Source organism: Gastrolobium bilobum, unplaced genomic scaffold (assembly GCF_033153095.1).
Source record: "Gastrolobium bilobum isolate Gb01-03AN ecotype WA unplaced genomic scaffold, APGP_CSIRO_Gbil_v1 utg15966, whole genome shotgun sequence".
In the NCBI taxonomy this organism is placed as follows: Eukaryota; Viridiplantae; Streptophyta; class Magnoliopsida; order Fabales; family Fabaceae; genus Gastrolobium; species Gastrolobium bilobum.
The window spans coordinates 23,338-41,882 of NW_026897912.1; the positions used below are offsets into that span (position 1 = coordinate 23,338).

Here is an 18,545-nt window from a genome sequence, read left to right on the forward strand (position 1 = left end):
CCTTCAATAACTAGTAAAGCAGAAATATCCAATATTCTATTCTTTCTTTTAATTCGTATTTAAATATTTTTCAAGAAAGAGAGAGTGTCCATGAACGATGGAAGCCATATTAATAGGCTGTGAGGGAAGGTTTGTATATATACTGAGTAGGGAAATAAGTGACATTACTTCAGCTCCTCTCTCTGGCTAACTAAGGGAGTCATTTAGTGTTTTACAATAGTGATTATTTTTAAAAGCAAGCCCAAGATCAAAACTGGAGCGTTTGAATCAACAAAGGAAACGGATAATGCAGGCCATACCTCAGAGTTCAGAAACACACAGAATGAGAGTGAAAAGGTTATGCTATAGAATAATAGACCAAATAGCCAACTTGCTCACTCCCTATTTAATCAAAGAAAGAGAAATGCATGTGGAGAGAGAAAAAAGAGATAGCTATAAGCTATGACATTTGTTCAGAGTTCTCTCAAAGTCAGAAAACACTAAATAACCCTGAGCCTAGCTGATATCTTTCGGGACCCTAAAGCCAAATTGCCCATAATTCTTTTGTCCACATCCCCCCTTCCCCATTGGCTTCAAAACCAATCTCTCCACACCATTCAAGAACCACATTAAAGAAGTGAAAAACACAAACAACCACAAAGTAACCGAGAAAGATGAAGATCCAGTGTGATGTGTGTGACAAAGTTGAAGCCTCTGTATTCTGTCCTTCAGATGAAGCAGCTCTTTGCCATAGCTGTGATCGTACTATCCATCATGCCAACAAGCTTGCAGGCAAACACGCACGCTTCTCTCTGCACTACCCTTCTTCCAAAGACACTCCTCTCTGCGATATCTGCCAAGTATCTTCCAAAGACACTCCTCTCTGCGATATCTGCCAAGTACTAATTCCTTTTCTTCCATAACCATAATTTAAAAAAGAGGAAGGTTATATTGACAAATTTTTTTCTTAGAAACTACGTTAAATTTGACTAGTCATACACTCTTGATTGAAGTCTAACCGGTCACACTTAGCGTAGTTCGTAAGTTTGTAAGAAAAAAAATTTGTTAATATAACCCCTCCTTTAAAAAATATGGTCTTTCTAATGATTGAAAAATGTTAACCATGATTTTGGTTTTCAGGAGAAGCGTGCTTATATATTTTGCCAAGAAGACAGAGCAATACTTTGCAGAGAATGTGACCTTCCTATCCACAGAGCCAATGAATATACCCAGAAACATAACAGGTTTCTTCTCACGGGTGTGAAGCTCTCGGGGGCTTATTTGGACCCAGTTTCATCATTCACCAATGGAAACGATAGAGTCTCTAGCTCTGAAACAAGAAACTCTCGATCTAAAATAAACAGACCAAGATCAGTTTCGAATGAAAATGTTAGTTCTTCTTGCAAGGTTGATAGTGACACCGGTTCTGTTTCAACAAGCAGCATTTCTGAATACTTGATTGAAACAATACCTGGTTACTGCTTTGAAGACCTTCTTGATGCTTCTTTTGCTCCTAATGGTTTCTGTAAGGTTTGCTATACACCCTCTATATATATATATATATATATCTAAAGAGAATGAGAGCCTGAGACTTCATTATTCTTCTTGGATTAAACAACTTTGAATCGTGTTTGTTGTTGCAGAATTATGATCATCATTCGGAATTTCAGGACCAAGATCTTGAACTTAGCACGTGATTATTTCAGTTGGTTATGTTATGTGGGTACTTCAAACTCCAAGTTCAATTCTTCCCTAGATTGGTTCTGTGGTTGGAGTTAAGGAAATTCCAAAAACAAACACTGCCAATGGGAACTGGAAATGGAGAGATTATGCCTGTACAGTTCTTGAAATTTGTCCTCCATTCATCAAAAAATCTAGACGCTTTCATAATCAACTATTTGTAAAAATCTGTTGGAAAATATCCTCTCTCTCTCTCTCTCTTTCCGCATTTCTTTATAATCCAGAAGTGTTTCTTTTCGGTTCTCAGCATTTCTTTACATTTTCGGCCTCTTATTTTAGTACTTTTATTTTCTTTCTTTATTTTGAATTACACACCTGCTGGAAAGTCAGCTAACACCTTTTAGCAATTTTGTAGCTATCCCTGTATTTTCCATAATATACCTAATAAATTTTCTTTTCAGAATGGATAGTCAATGCCAAAAAACCCCGACAGTTTTGCATAGTTGTAATATGGCATTGATTAATTATTATGGATGGAAGGATTTTTGAAGTTGTTAGTGTTGATTGCCTTGGGATATTGAGAAAAGAAGTGCGAGTTTCAAGCCGAACTAAACACTTAACACGTTCTTTTAATCTTTTCCATCTGGTGTCTGACTTACAAAGTTAAAATTTTAATTGACAGATGACCTGCAAACCCTTTTCAACATCTCTATTTTCAATACCATGTGTTTTTTTTTTTTTTCGGTAGATAATACTATGTTTTTCAACATCACTATTTAGAATGCTGTTTCATACCATCGTGGGTACTTATGTTGAATCTCTATAGTTGATACATCAAACTTCATTTTCACTCATTAGAAAGTAGGCCACCTCCTACTCCTAAAAGTTTTTCTTGGAAGGCCCGTCTAAGTTTGACAACCTGGTGAGAAAGACGCCAGCAACACCAATGCTCTTTTTGCTTCTTTTTTTAAAGAAGACCATAATCATGGCAATATGCTTGCGGTTTCAAATTGATATCCTTTACTTCAACGTAAAGCAAGGTTTAAACGAACATCAGCATTGTTTTTCCTCTCCATATAACGATATGAACATGATGAGCGTAATTTGTATTAGATTTAATCCACAAGCACCGCACTAATTTGTGTTAGATTTAATTTTTCACCAGAACTCTCATGTAGAAGATTGCAGTCATTAAACGTTTTACATAAGAACTAGGATTGAATTTGGATTAATATCAATACCAGCTGAACCCCTGAAGCCATCTTCAATTGTGTCGAAACGGGAACTCAAGAAATGCACCTGCTAAACGGTAGCAAAGCCTTCTTTCTAGATCGTTGGGTATTTTTGGATTAATAAAGCGCATCAGGGGAAGATTATTCTGTTAACGTAAGATGCTCATCAAGTTACTAGCATTAATTAAATTGCTAAACATAATCAAGTAATTAAAATTTAGATTAAATGCTCAAATTGGTCACCGAAATATCAATCTGGACGGCGTAAAATTAGCCATCAGATAACAACCTTTAGTCATTGAATAACTTTTATTCGGTCCCAAATCTGAATAAATTAGTAATTTTCTATCATTTAACGTCAAAACAGACCATTTCATGACTAAGTTAATGTTAAAAAATATAATTATATTTAATTAAATTATACTCATTCCGTTAATGTTTTCTCGTTATATTTAAGACATGATTAAAGTTATAAAAAATTCCATTCTTAATTTTTGTAACAATAGATAAAATTGATATAATTTAAAAAAAAAAAAGAAGCTAATAATTTAACATAAAGATTACCACAATGTAAAAACGGCTATTAAGAATATATATATATATATAAGCTATTTCCCCAAATCATTAATCAAAACCAAACAGAATCTTACTCAGCATATTTTTCAAAGAGGTGATAATATTTAAACAAAATTCTAGAACCCTGTAACCAATCATCAGTAACTTATACACATCAGCATTCACCTTATACAACTGACATTTGTGATAATGAGTGTTAGTACAAGTGATTATAGGCTCAAATTCAAACTTTACCTCCTCACAAAACCCCTGAAGCCACTTAAAAGTCCACTATAGGACAACCCTCTCCAAGGGGATTATCTAACTCCCAGGAGCTAGTTCAATAGTCATTGGGAGAAAAACGAAACTGCAACTATACTAAGGTCATCGAAAGTGGGCCTCTACCTACCCTTCAAGATCCCATACTTGTCTGTGGCATCTTGCCCAACAGTCGTAAGAGTACTCCTGTTGCTACTTTTTTCACACCAAAACAATATATAACTGACGTTTGTAAAAAAAACTAAGATAACTTTCGTGCAAGGTGTTCATGAAATTTTCGATAAAACACTAATTGGCCCTGCCGTCCTGTTAGATTAGACAAAAAGAAAGAAGATATATTTTGCATATGTACTTCAGCAGAGCTGTTTACACCATTTCCCTTTTTACATTCTTTCTCCGGACCCCATTGTCTCCTCTATTATACAGTTCACCAGGGGTAGTATAAAAGAAAGAAGATATTGATATACCTTTTAGACGGTTTTACATACAGCCAAACTAATAAAAGAATTGCACCCTAATTGCATGGAACATATTAATTGGATAAAGCCCTGCAAAAATTAGAAGAGCCAAAAATGAAAACACGTTAATATTTGTATAGCATTTGAGTAGAGTTTATAATGATATTGCAAGGTAATTAATTGCAAGACCTCTCTTAAAAGGGTCAAGATGTATAAGCAAAAAGCCTGTCTGTAATATTTGTGCGGCAAATTGGACACTCAGAACAGGCAAGTGAACAGGATTTACACACTGCAAGATCAAACAAGAGGCCGTAAGTATTCAGGTAAAAAAATTGCAAATTCAAAGTATAACCACCAAGAATTTTTTAGAGAAAGAGATTCAAACAAATTTGGGAAGTACTTACAACAAAAATGTCGGCATGGAAGAAGAATTGCTGCGGTTGGTGATTCAAAGCATACTTTACAAACATGGGAATTGGCATCACCATTCCCAAGGTAATTAAGTTCTTTTTCCTTCATCTCTTGCATGCGTGCCTGAAATCACAAACTACAGCTCAATAAAGGGTATCTCTGAAGACCGTTCAGCGCAAGTTAGCAAATTTTGTAGTAAATTTCAAAGAAAATTATTTCCTTTGTCAGAGCTGATCATCCGAGTCCAACAAATTCGAAAATTATAATGGAAATTGAAAGTGGCATTATGTTATACTAAGAGGACCTAACTGTTTAAGTTTGAGAAAACATCTCACCATATATTTATTGTATTTTAAAATATCTTAGATGATGTTATCAAAAAAATTATATATATATATATATATGTATATATCTTAGATGATTACCTAAGAGTGGTTTTCATATTTCATTTTATTATATTTCTTAATTCATTTCCTTATTTGACTAGGGTTACTAGTAGTTGAAATACTCAATATTGTTTCTCGATTATTCATGTACAGGGGGTTGCAAACCTACAATACACAAAGGGTTAAGTGGATGTCCTTTAAAAGGACACAAGTTGTGTCTTTTTAGTGACTTACACAAAGTCTGACCAGTCAGACTTTGTATAAATCTGAAAAATTGATTTTTTTTACTATACACGTCAGTGATGTGACTGGGGAAAGAGAAAAAAAAAAAGAAAATTTTCAGATTTACATAAAGTCTGACGGGTCAGACTTTGTGTAAATCACCTAAAAAGACACAAGTTTGTGTCCTTTTAAAGGATACTTCTTTTTCCCATAAATCTAATAATTACATAATTATTCCTTATATATTTATAGGAAAAAGTGTGTATCATTTTAAAGAATGTAAAGTTGTGTTATTTTAAGTGAGAGAAAGAGATAGATCATGGAGGAGAGTGAACAAAAAAAAAATAAAGGTGTAGGTCTCACTTCTTTGTGAGAGTGAAATGACAAGAGTTGAGTCATTTAAAAGAACAAACATTTTCCCCATATTTATAACACTAGTCTTATGTACTAGAGTGCTTGAACTTGTATTAGTAATATTACACTAGTACTAGACCTCATTATTAAATAGGACCACTGGTTAGTATTTTCACTATTTTGTATCACATTATATTCAATATCCTATAATTCAAAGTATTGATTCTCTTGTTTTTTTTACTAAAGCATATTAGTTCAAAATTTTCCAGGACAAAGAAATATACAAATAACTGATTGGTGTTACCTTAAGGCGAACAACCAAGGTTTCTTCCTTGGGAGTTTCATCATCTTGTTTTGATACATCCAAAAGCTGCTCCTTAGGGGCAATATTAGTTTCAATGTCATCAACTTTTGGATCATTCATGTGTTCAGCCCCATCAATTTTTTTATCAGTGATTGATACTGGGACAGTACCCCCTTCTCTTTTTAACTTAGCAACAAGGACCCACATATTTGCTAAATCGTTCTCCAAGGCTTCTTCTCTTTTCTTGGCCTCTTCAGCCTTTTTCCTGTACTCCTCTTCAACAAATTCCTTCTCAGCTAATGCAGCCTCAAGAGCTGCCTCTCGTTGTTTCCTAGCCTGCAGTTCCATCTTCAAATCATCAGCATCAAGACTCCATGACTCAAAGTTACCAAGACCAGCTCCAGAAATTTCATTAGCACGACTAGAAATCCTCCCCTTCCTCCCAAATCTTGCATCATTGTACTTGCGGTTGACACCATTAACCGTTTGCATGACAGCACTACGAGAATTGGCCAGGTCTCTCGCAGCCATCAATTCTTTTTCCAACTTTGCATTCTGCAATGATAGTTTTGTCACTTCCCCAGCCAAATTCTTCAGTTCCACAGCAGCAGCCGAGGCCAGTTCTTTGGCATAAGAAGCTTCTTCAGAGAGTTTCAGATTCTGCACTCGCAACCCACTATTCTCTTCCGACAAATGAACTTGCTCTAGCTTCAGGTTTTCATTTTCAATTTCCTAAAAACAGTGAATGAGACAAATGTAAGTTTACTGCAATCAATCAAATGTAAGACTGTAACTTCATACAGAAGCCATAAAAAAATATTTTAGATAATAATCCTAACAAGTGATTTCATCAATAATAATCCATCGAGTAAGGGCAGGGGAAGTATTTTGACAAGCAAGGAATTCATAGTAACGAAGAAAAGAGAAACCAACAAAAACCAAGTGAATGATATCAAGAAGCGCATAATCCCTTGAATACTTCAGAAGCAATAAGTTCTGAGTTACCTGAGATTGTACTTTCTTTTTCAACTCATCAATGTATTCTCCAGATCCACATTGTTCTGAAGACACGATCGATGTACCATTAGCAACAGCTGCCAGTTGCTGCTCTAGAAACTTCACCTTTTCTTGAAACTCTCTGTTTTCAGAACACTGTTAACAAAAGAGGGAGGCTGTCAACATAGAAAATTTTATAATTATATGAGGTTTGCATCATCTTCAACTTCAAGGAGGGAAAACAAAAAAGAAAAGGAAGACATAAGCTCCAAGTAAACTTGCTTAGCTTAAAAGAGAAAAGGAAAGGAGATAAAGGGCAAGGGAGGAGCAAATAGCAGAAAAGAAAAGAACATACCTTATCCTTTAGCTGTTCCTGAAGGACACGGTTGTCTGCAGATTTTATCTACAGATATTTTAAAAAGACATATTAGTTATTATAAAAGAATTATCAATGTTGACCCCAGAGTGGGCTTTATATGTATAATGCAATGACTAAATACTAAGGGGTAACCAAAATCTGGATTTTGGATACATTGATTACTCAAGTAACACTAAGCTAAAATACTACTTACCTCCAACTCAAAGGCCTTTTCATTACACTGAGTCATTAATCTTGTGACTGTCTGTCAAAACAAACCCACAAAGAAAAGTAAAAGCATAAATCAGCTTTATCAAAGCATTTACATAAATATGCATTCTTCAAATCTATAACTTCAATACCAACATCACTACCTGCTGCATTTCAACTAGTGATGAATTAGCCATCGAAGATTCACCAGTCTCAATTATTCTTTGTTCTAATGCCCTCATTTGCTTCCTTTTTTCTTGAATCTCACGTTCCAAGTTCTCAATCTGTAATTAAGAAAGCAACTTCTAAGAAGAATAGAAATCAACAATACGTACACTTCAATCAGAATTGAAGACCTCATTTTTTGTTACAAGTTTATCCACTTAAAAATTGCACTCTAACGATATAGGGCAAAAATTGAAAGCAATCACGTAAAGGACTTTTGGTTCCAGGCTAACATGGTGCATCCATGCCCCATAAACATTTGTAAACAATGTTTGGAATCAGCAAACACAACAAACAAACTTGATTGACGCTGAAGGAACGTAAATTTGTAGACATCAGAGTTGAGTCAGTTGACATATATAAAAAAATAAGAGAGAAAGTTACTGACAGATAATTTCTTGTTGCTTATATGGCAACAAATTTCAGTGCTACATTGTTTGGAAACAAGGCAGAATACCTGAATTTTGGAGCCTTCAGGATCATTTACAGACTGCTCTGTCAAGCGCTTCAGAGTGCTGGTACTGAAAGCAATATCCCCAGCTAGCATCTTGACTTGCTCAACAAGAAGATCCATCTGATCGGACATTGTCATCCCACCCTACAATTCAATGAGCAGTTCAAATAACAATTTTTATGTGTGCACTGACCAACCACTTAAAGAAAGAAACAATAATGAAATACAATTGCTCCTAGATAGAATCTAAGAACACCCTGTATTTAAAACATCAGAGCAACTTCAGTGCAATGGAACTGCAATTCTCAAATGAAGGCGATTAAAACCAAAGGTTCATTAATGAAAGATATAAGCTAAAAGCAAAATGACATGACATCAGGCATAAGGGATTCCATGATTAGCATTAAAATTAATTTTGCAACACTCTGAAGTTTTCAAAAACTGTCATACATTCCCATCTAATGGTGTGATTCCCGTCTAATTATTTTGGATCCACCATCAGTCCATCACCTCCACTCCACTCATGTCATTCTTTTACATGCTTAAACCATCTTAGGTAAAACTACTAATTGAAGCATTTTCCACCAAGGTTTTGCTCAGTTGTATTAAATATTTGACGTCAATCATACTTAGATAAATGCCCCAGGATGCTCTAATTTGAAAACCACATGCTCTACAGTCCAACTCCATCACTCAGGGCATTGACATCAGTAAAAGTAAAAGACCAACTTGACCCTCAATAAAATCTTTTAAGTTACTTAAGGGGAAAACTAATTTGTATAGAATTAATCATATTGAGCTATAGCATCATTAACCGAAAATGCAAAACCAGACTCTGGACCAACTGATCCGAATACAGGTGCAGTGGTCCACTGACCACATCAACTCTGAGAATTTCATCCGCCACTTTCCATTATATCCAACCTAGCCAGAGTAGGGTTAAGGGTAATCCTTATACACAACCTTATATTCACATATTTACAAAGAGGTTGTTTCCCAAATTTGTACTCATGACCTTTCATTATTTCATTTAAAAAATTGAAACAAATGATATGAAAATATTATAAATAACTTATTTTGTTAGGGTGGGGGATGAATTTACCGCTGCCAATTTTGTTCTGCAGATCAGTTCACCAGCTTGTGTTGATTCAGTAACAGCACTGCTAGTTGGGGAGAACTCTTCATTCCATCTACTTGATGATCTTTTATGCCTAACATCATGAAACAGATCTGACGACACAGCAGAAGCATCTTTTTGACTCTCATTTTCAATCAAGATACCATCATGCATGGCATCAAGTTTCTGAAAAAGTAAAAAAGAATACACACTGTTTAACACTTTCCAGAAAAAAGTTACACAATGAAAGGCTCATTTGGATGAAATATATCTCCCTTATAAATGATAATACATATAAACACAGATAGTTAATCAGTCATAAACCAGCTCAACCTAAAAGTTTAAACTATTAAAGGGACACCCTAGAATGGTTCACATGAACCATTTCCTCCCAGGACCGGTTTATATCTCTAACATAAGATACAAAAATTCACAGGTTTAAGTACTAAACCAGTGACGGAAGAAACAAAATCAATACCTAGCAGTAAACAGCATAAAATTTGTCACCTATGGAAATTCAGAATATGAAGAGAAACCTAATCTGCTAAAATAATTTTTACTGCAAATCATGATAACAAAGTACTAGCACTTTCAGAATGAAAATTGAAAAAGAAAGTAGTAGCAAACAATCTACACTAATTAAATGAAGCAGCAGCTCACATCATCCTCGCCAACAGAGTGACTTCGCTGATGGCTTGGAACATCAGTTAGATATCCAGGAGTTGCATTCTTTGAGGAAACCAGAATGAGTTTGGTTAGCCTCTGGATCCTACTCAAAAGAGCAGCCTTGGCATCCTCCTCTTCTTCCAGTCTTGATTGCATTTTCACTTGACCTTCTTCCAACTACTCATATAACAGTAAGATAGAGAAGCAAATATGGTTACACAAAGACAGAAAGCCTGTGTAACAATCACAAAATGAGATGAATATCAGAGGAAGCTAAATACCTTTTGCTTTAAGGTCATAATCTCCTCATGATTTACACCAACTAACATCCCCCTCTTTAGTTGATCAAGTTCTAGTTTGAGGACTGAAATTTCTCTCTGGTATTTCTTAATTAGAGATTTTTCATCAATAATCTGTGAACAAATAATTGTATAATGAATCAGGAACCCCAGGTACATGATTATAAGCATGCAATTCTATAGCTAATTCACAGTTTCCGCCAACCTTATTACGTGACGCATATATTTCTACTCGTTTTGCCCTGCTGGCAAACTTCAAGGTGTTATGAGTTTCTTCCATATTACTGGATGCTGGAGTTACTGTGCATATAAGCTGATATTTTCATGTTAAAAGAACTGTTAATATGGTACTCAAGTACAGACCGTCTAACACATTCTATTCCAATATGCTATGCATAGGGAAAAGGTGAAATAATAGAAACTAGAATAGGCTTACTTATGTATCACATTCAAATAGAATAACAACTCAGCAACTGTACAGAATAAAAGGGACGGCAAAGTACAGTTAAAGCAGCTAATCATTGAAAATGATGTAGAAATAGAAACTCACTGAAACATGGCCATGCCCGCTAAGAGAAGATTGGAGGAGGCGGGTTAGCTTTGAATCTCGATATGGAACATGAGATGCCTTCCCTTCGCTCAATTTTCCTATAACCTTCGCATTGAAATAACAAGATCAAGACATCAACTCATGTATCCCCCTCACAAAATAAATAAATAAATAAAACAAAAAAAAGGGTATGCATTCTGCATTTTCACCCATTCCTATCAAAAAGAAAAAAGGGAAGACTTTGCACTGCTACGCAGGATTGTTCTTTAACAGTTAGTCCAGGGTGACAGAAATTTGTTTTATCAACATATAGGAGAAATTAGCTCCGTATATACAATTATTTATGGTTGCTTGCTTAACCAAATAAAAAAGTTGCAAAATGCATTTGGCAATTACAAAACTATCTTATACAAAGATATGGGAGAATAGCTTCTCCTGTTGTAGGAGAAGTCTATTCTCCTGTTACACACATCGATTTTCGCACCAGCTTTTCTTTTTTAACTTTACAGTGGGGCCCATCTAAATTATGTCTCTGCAGGGAAATTCTCCTTCTCCTGTTGAATGAGAAACTCAAAGCCTCAAAGATATTGCATATTATACAAGTAATGATCTTTAGACGAAATGTCTTAACAAAAATTCTCCCTAGCCAAAAATATAGAAATTATAAAATAGTGATCTCAGGTGCAAACAGAATTAAATAACAAATCTTCTTCATAGCCCAATATATAGAAATTATATGACACCTACAGTTCCAAGTGTCAGAAGACTTTTGTTGATGTAAGATCCTTCTTTTCTTCTTAATCCAGTTGTTTCAGTTTTTGAGCTCTCAGAACCAGCCAAATCAATCAAGTTCTGAAAGAAAAAATAAATAAATAAAATTGAAAATAGTTGCCAAATATGTATAAACATCAAAATTTCTATAAATTGAAAAAAAAAAAAAAATCACATACAAGCTGCGAGAAGATAACTCCATCATAATCATCACCATGGGCACTGCTTTCTATCATCTGCGAATGTATTAGATAAAAATAGAGCTTACAATTAAAAAAACTTGTAATAATAATTGGCCCAATGTGGTCCATGACAGAAAGCCAAAATACATTAACTGAGCAATCATTAAACATTTTGGTCATGATCATGACTAAGCTTCCAACAAGCATGCAGAAAAGGCAAGTAAGCAATCCGCACAAGCACATACAAGTGTGCAAGTCACAACTTAGGCATTTAAAAACTTAAAACCTTGGGCTGTGATTTAGATATAATTTCTTTATACAACGGAAGCATTATAGCTCACAGAATAGTTGGTTAGAATAGTTACTGAAGTGAAGTGAAGTGATTGGGCGGTGAAAGTAGTTAGCATAGGGAATATCTTAAATAGTAGGAGAGGCAGAAAAGACGTAATGAGAGTTGTTAGTACTGAAACAGAGCAGTGGCACAGTTGAAAAAGGGAAAACCCTTGGAGGGAGAATTCCCTCCTGTGTTCCTTGTGATTTGGTAAATCAATACATAAATGTTCTTTCCCTTTCACTCTCCTTCTCAGGTCCTTCTCTCTGAAAATCAGAATCTGTTTTGAGGTTCCTACAAAATCAAGTGTACAGAGGAGTTGTTTGATAACAATTTTAACACTTATCAAGCCCACTTACCAGAGTAAATATCGTGTGACTTCGGCTGCTAAAGAGATTAAAATTGTTTGATCCAACATGACGATGCTCTGCCAAAAAAAAAAAACCAGCAGCTTATGAAGAATGTTTCTCAACCAACCACTGGTCATGAATAATATATTATTAAAAAAACATATGTGACTATTAGAGTCAACATAAGTACCTTCTCCAGCAGCAATAAAAGAAAGCGCATGTCCAGGAGATAAGACAACTTCTTCCTTTATACCCTCCACATAAGTTCCCTGAAATACAAGCCAGCATAAATAATCAATTATTTCCCCAATTAGACTTAAGATAACAAGATATTGTCTCACGTTCAAAATTGATAGTTTCCAAGATTTTCTTCAAATCAAAATACTATAATTTACCTTTCTTTAAGGGAAATTCTTAACATAGAAGTGAATATATGTACATACAAACACAAGAGGAGTGTAAAATATAAAAACTTAAAATCCTCTAACAACAAAAACCACCACAATTACACTACTATATTGTAAGGGTAAAAAGAGGAGGGTGAAAAAATAATGAAAATTAAACATAAGAATTAACCGGGGACCAATTTATCATCAGTAGTCACACCAAAGCAGTTTAAGATCATACATAATGCATACACTCCACATTCCAAGATGACTAGAAATACAGTGTTTAGGTATTGAAAGACAAATGAAAACAATGTAAGAGAATCATCACTTAGAGATAGAATAGAAAAAGATGAACTAAGAACTATAAATAAGATTTTAATTAAAATAAGAATATAGTAAGAAACCTGCGCATCTTCTCTAACTCGCAAGTTTTGGCCAGTTGGGTCAAGCAAATCATTTATCACCTGAACCAAACAAAAACAGCCAAAATATCTATATTAAAACCATTATTATTAAAAAAAACATGCGCGCACACACACAAACAGAGACATTATTGTAGAATCAAGATGATGTGGATGCTACGCACTCAAACTTGATATATTTGATAATGTCATGTCAACATAGTTTTGATGATAACAAACAAGCTTGAAAACAAAGATTCAAGAGCTATAAAGAAGCAACATACAAAAAGAATCCAAGTCTATGTGAAAGCAATGCAAAGGCAAGCGGTCAAGTGGCAAATCAAGGATCAAGCCTCAAAGCGTAAAGCTAAGTTCCAGATCACATTAGAGTATATATTTAGGACTTAGAACAAATATGTAAAGGTGTATAGCAGATAGCATTGCACGAGCTCAAGGCATTCATATCATTACATAATCAAGAATGCATAAAAACCTTGGTTCAATAAGTCAAAATTAATCAAAAGGTCCTTAACGTGATTTGAGCACACAAACACATCTACATAGTTCATGTATATATGCTCACACTATAGGAATCATCTTTGAATTAAAGGAAATGGAATTTTGACATTACATAGAAAAAGAAAGCACGTTCTCATGGTTTGATTCTTCAAAATTGGATAGAGAACTGCTTTCCTGAGTCCAATTACATGGGTCCAATATGATAAAGTTGGTTTGGAATTGAAAGGAAGTGAATTACACGTTTTTATGTCATTTGTGCTGGTTTACTTAGGTAAAACAGGGATTTCCTCGGTAAACCCTGATGAACCATTTGCTCAGGTAAGCTTCGAAATTTACTATCTAGAAAGTCTTCAACGACTATAAACGGCTAGCTTTTGTTTGAGGGGTATATAAATACATCTATAATTGTTGTAATGAGGGTTGAACGAAATTATATCATTGGTTGATCCTATATTACTCCTTCTAACTCATTCTTGCTCATTAATTACACACTTTGATCATCATCATATACTTGAGCTCATCTTCCATTTAAGCTATACACCTAGTAGTGCTTCAATTTGTACTATCCGTACTTTGAGAGTACATATACATTCTTAAACACACTTCCTATTTGAGAGATTGTTGAAAGGGTAGTGAAACCCACTGTAAAAGAAAGGTCACCAAATACCTACGTAAATTTGGAGTGAAAAGAAAGATCACCAAATACCTAAGTAAATTTGAAGTGATATTCTAAGGCATCCAAGAGCCCGACATCTTGGAAAATTGTAGTGGTTAGTCAAGCACCCATAAAGCTTGATAGATAGTAAAAAGTTGAACGAACGGTTTTAGTCTGGACTTAGGTCACAAGTGGTAGTGACCGAACCAGGATATATCAAGTTTGCAATTTCTCCAGCTCTCAACTCTTTATTATTATCTTTAAATTGCATTATTTGATTGCACTAGTTTGCTTCATAGCTTATATATTGATTACACACTAGCATCTTCACTTAGAATTACCTGTGTTATATCAATTGATTGAAGAAATATTCCTCAAAATATCAAAGGAGGCATTTTGCGAAAAGATTTTATAAAACTCAATTCATCCCCTCTTGAGTATTGAAGTCATTTGCCTAACAATTATAACAAGCAATAATGTGACAATCTATGTCTCAGTGGAATAGGCTGGACGAATAATCATGGCAAGACAAAAAGAACTGCTGTAAAAGGATGAATTAAAGTACTGGGCAATGTTCAGCACAAAGATGATGGAACAGAGAATGTTCTGTTATTTACCTCATTGTATATTTCTAGATATGACACTCGCAGTAAGAATTCTCGTCCTGGAGTCTGCAGCAAAAACACAATCAGACATTCCAAGCAAGTTGAAGCAATATAAATTTAAGATGGGATACTTCGATAATAATGCCAGGTTGAAGCAGCAACTACTAATTATAATTACCAATCAGAACACAGAGCTCAATTATCCTTATAAATAACTAAAAGGAACATAAAGATGGCCATGGGTACTGGAGAAAGCAAAAGAGGGTAACACACATAAACACAGAGCAACAATCAACAAAAGGTACAGAGACATTGCATATACTTCAAAGCATGATATTATAATGAACAACAATAGCGTAATGCCACATATGTAATTTAAATAATCAACAAATAATAAGTTTGCAAGAAAGCTTACATCTTGGATCATGCTAAAGACATCCTTTATAGCCAGTGGTATGACACCAGGAGAATTTTGGTCTCCCTGTACATACAAACAAAATTAAAAACGCCACTGAAGAGATCAAGTCCAGATAGAAAGTATACCAATTAGATATTGCAGTTCGTAGGCAGAAAGAATTTTGAAACAGAAGCAAGAAATATTAAAGAGCGAAAAGTGATAAGAAGAAGTACAAGTTAACCAAGCATTTGCATGCCAAAGCATCCTACTACAGCACCAAATTTAAAACACTTATAGCTGTCCTATGCATAGGATCATTATACAAAAGGCTGCAACCTATAATAAGTGAGAATAACCATATCAACATTCTTAACAAGCCTTGTATAAATCTCATACATACAAAGAGCAGTACCAGTCACCCAAAAAGATTTTTTATCATCATTAATTTTTCAAATGGAAACTTTGGAGCATGGTAACATACTTTCTTAATGAGTAAATTAGCTTTTAACATCAAACTCTGTATAATTCAACAAGTGGGAGTGAAATTTAGTACTACTGAGGAAAGGTTATTTCAAATGGGTAGCATGAATAAGTTATCAAAACTATGTGTACTGGGAGGAAATAGGATGTTTCAACCACTGCCTTTAAAATACATCTACTGGAAAGTGTGCATACTTACAAGTCAAAGTAAAAATTCGTTACTAGATTGATGTTTCAACTAAGGCTCTAATCTCAAATCAAATGTTCAGTTCAAGTATGTGGAATTTTTCATAGCTAATTGGCATTGAAAAACAAAACTACCCTTCTTTCTTGTATTGTATTCTTCTTCAATATTTAAAAAAGAAAAAAAAATATTTTAATGCTGGATTCCGAATTAAAATCCCAAGGATTAAGGTATTGGATTATTCCTGACATCATGGGATTATTAGCTGACATTTATTCCCTTTTCTATTTTTGGTATTCTGTCTATAGGGTAAAGTTTAGGTGTAGTTATCCTTTTTAATTCCCTTTTTCTCTCATGACAGTTCGCTATTCTAGTGCATATGTTCCTTTTACTCTGAACCAAAAATAACAGTAATTTTCAGTACCTCTATATTCATGGACATGGTATTCAAGCTTCGTTAATCCCTATAACTGTGAGTCAAAGCCAGAATTCCCCAATGGCCAAAACTGACACGTCTCTTCCTATCTTCCCATTTCATTTCTAAATGAGCACACCATTCAACACCCTAAATCTATACTTTTTACAACTCAAGGAGAAGAACCTGTGAAACAGTTTTACCCTAGAAGACCACAAGTTCTTCTACAAAACCAACCACCAAAACCAGTGCCAAATCATGAGGGAGACACACACGATGAAAGTAATTTCACAGTTAACAATATCGATGCTACAAATGATGATCTTGATATTCATATTACTATTAGAAAGGGAGTTAGATCATCTACTCAACAGCCCGTATCGAGTTATTTGACAAACAAACCAACACTACATTAAAAAGATGTGGAATCTAAATGACAAACTTTAAAGTTGCAATATGATGATTGATGAAAGGTAATACAGGACACTTTGGCTTTCAGCACAAAACATCAAACGAACACAAAAAGAAAAGCAGTTAATTAAAGAATGGCACTTACATGCATAGTATGTGTCTTACCACTACTTGTCACACCGTAGGCAAACACAGTTCCTGCAATGTTTAGAAAAAAGTTATTTTCCATCCACCAAAAATTTTATTTAAGAAGATATACATCTTCTCCAAATTTGAACCACTCAGTCTCCGTTAGCCACTCTAACACTAAGTGACTAAGCTAGAATATAACTAACCAGTTCGACATTGTTATCAAGTAGAGACATCAGATGAAATGAAACTAAAATAGCTTTTATGAATCCATTAACATGACTATGTTGCACCAAATTAGACTCTGTTCGCAGATTACATTGCCATTTAGTCTTGAATCCAGATATTAACATTTCATACCATTGACGCCCTCCATGGCAGCTTTCACCACAGGTTTGGCTGCTACTTCATACACCTCTTCGGAATTGGTATGTGGTCCAAAAACTCTATCTGCCACAAATTAAATCAGAATTCTAAAATTAACATCCATAATTTCTACACTAAAAGCAAAAGCATAGTAAATTTCCCAGGAGAAGCCTAATTACTGACCAGAAATTTAGTTCCAAAAAAATCAACCAAAACGAAAAAAAACATAACGTAAGATGAGAACAATACACTACCAAATGCATAAGCAGTAGCTGGATTGCATTCATTTCTAACAATCTTGTCACCATCCGCATACCACGCGATCTCGTCCCCTCTCTGATACTCCCTTTCACTGCAACCGAACTATTCAGTGACATTTAATCTCAGATAACACAAATGCCAAAATTGAACGATTCAATTCCACCGTGAATGGATCTGAAAGCATGACCTCAGATCTAAGCATTACCTCAATGGTCTAAACCGAATCGTGACCGAAATGCTATCCGCAGTCCTCGATGTATCCAGAGGATCCGCAATCAGCTCCTCCGCCCCAAACGCCACCGGAGAACGACCACCGTAACCGTGCGGACCGTGATAAGTTGACTCGTTACGACCGCGACTCGGAGTCGTGGATCGGCCAACGGAGTTGAAAATCGACGACGTAGAGGAAGAGCAAGAGCGAGGCATTAACCTTCCGTTCATGAAAGAAGATGAGGAAGAAGTGGATGAGTAAGGAGTCGAGGGTTTCCGGTGAGAAAACGGTGAGCTACTCCTTGCTCGCGAGGAAGATGCCATTGAGTTCACTCGCCGAGTTGGTGACTCAGTAGAAACCAACAAATAGCGAACTAGTTAGCGAGGGAGGGGAATAGAATGTGTCAGAATTCTCACATGGTTATACAAACAAAAGAGAGCAAGTTTTGGTTCTCTTCGCTTTTTTATTTTTCTTAGCTGTTTCCTTTGACGCTTTAAGATATTATTCTCTCAGACAAATAGAGGAAAACACGCACGCACACACGCACAGAGAGAGAGAGAGAGAGAGAGAGAGATATTGTTTTGTCTTCTTTTAAGACAGACGAACTTGCAGTCAGTAGAGGATAGAGGGGGGAAGGGGGCGAGAGAACGGAGAAGAAGGTCTGAGTTTAAATTTAATTCATTTTAAAAAAAAAATCAGTTTTTTAAATAATTATGAAGAAGTTTTATTTACTAGATTTAATTTTGCGGAGTG

At 35.1% G+C, this 18,545-nt stretch overlaps 1 protein-coding gene and 1 pseudogene across 2 annotated transcripts; one reads left to right on the top strand and one right to left on the bottom strand.

Moving 5' to 3' along the window:
* The first annotated feature begins 653 nt into the window (after positions 1–653).
* LOC133311370 (B-box zinc finger protein 20-like) lies at positions 654–2,129 on the top strand (annotated as a pseudogene).
* A 1,963-nt stretch (positions 2,130–4,092) lies between these two features.
* Positions 4,093–18,268, bottom strand: LOC133311386 (kinesin-like protein KIN-7D, mitochondrial). 2 transcript variants are annotated; one of them, XM_061512429.1, is made up of 25 exons: positions 17,787–18,268; positions 17,575–17,672; positions 17,315–17,404; positions 16,971–17,023; positions 15,354–15,419; positions 14,951–15,004; positions 13,163–13,222; positions 12,560–12,638; positions 12,379–12,446; positions 11,686–11,742; positions 11,483–11,587; positions 10,736–10,840; positions 10,391–10,498; positions 10,168–10,299; positions 9,881–10,063; positions 9,206–9,406; positions 8,107–8,247; positions 7,589–7,708; positions 7,429–7,479; positions 7,212–7,259; positions 6,866–7,012; positions 5,861–6,592; positions 4,588–4,717; positions 4,373–4,472; positions 4,093–4,273 (listed from the first exon to the last, which is right to left on the bottom strand). In XM_061512429.1, the coding sequence occupies exons 1-24, from the start codon at positions 18,113–18,115 to the stop codon at positions 4,387–4,389; spliced, it is 3,243 nt and encodes a 1,080-aa protein (XP_061368413.1). In that variant the 5' UTR covers positions 18,116–18,268; the 3' UTR covers positions 4,093–4,273; positions 4,373–4,386. The 2 variants fall into 2 exon arrangements, with proteins under 2 accessions (XP_061368413.1, XP_061368414.1); XM_061512430.1 differs by lacking the exons at positions 17,315–17,404; positions 17,575–17,672; positions 17,787–18,268 and having other exon boundaries at positions 16,991–17,020.
* Between the last annotated feature and the right edge of the window lie 277 nt (positions 18,269–18,545).

Excerpts from the sequence above, each read along its gene's own strand:
- LOC133311386 (XM_061512429.1), bottom strand. The coding sequence starts at position 18,115 with ATGGCATCTTCCTCGCGAGCAAGGAGTAGCTCACCGTTTTCTCACCGG. Across the intron at positions 17,405-17,574 it reads AGCTACTGCTTATGCATTTG|ATAGAGTTTTTGGACCACAT; the intron begins GTAGTGTATTGT and ends AATTTGTGGCAG. Across the intron at positions 6,593-6,865 it reads AAAAGAAAGTACAATCTCAG|GAAATTGAAAATGAAAACCT; the intron begins GTAACTCAGAAC and ends CACTGTTTTTAG.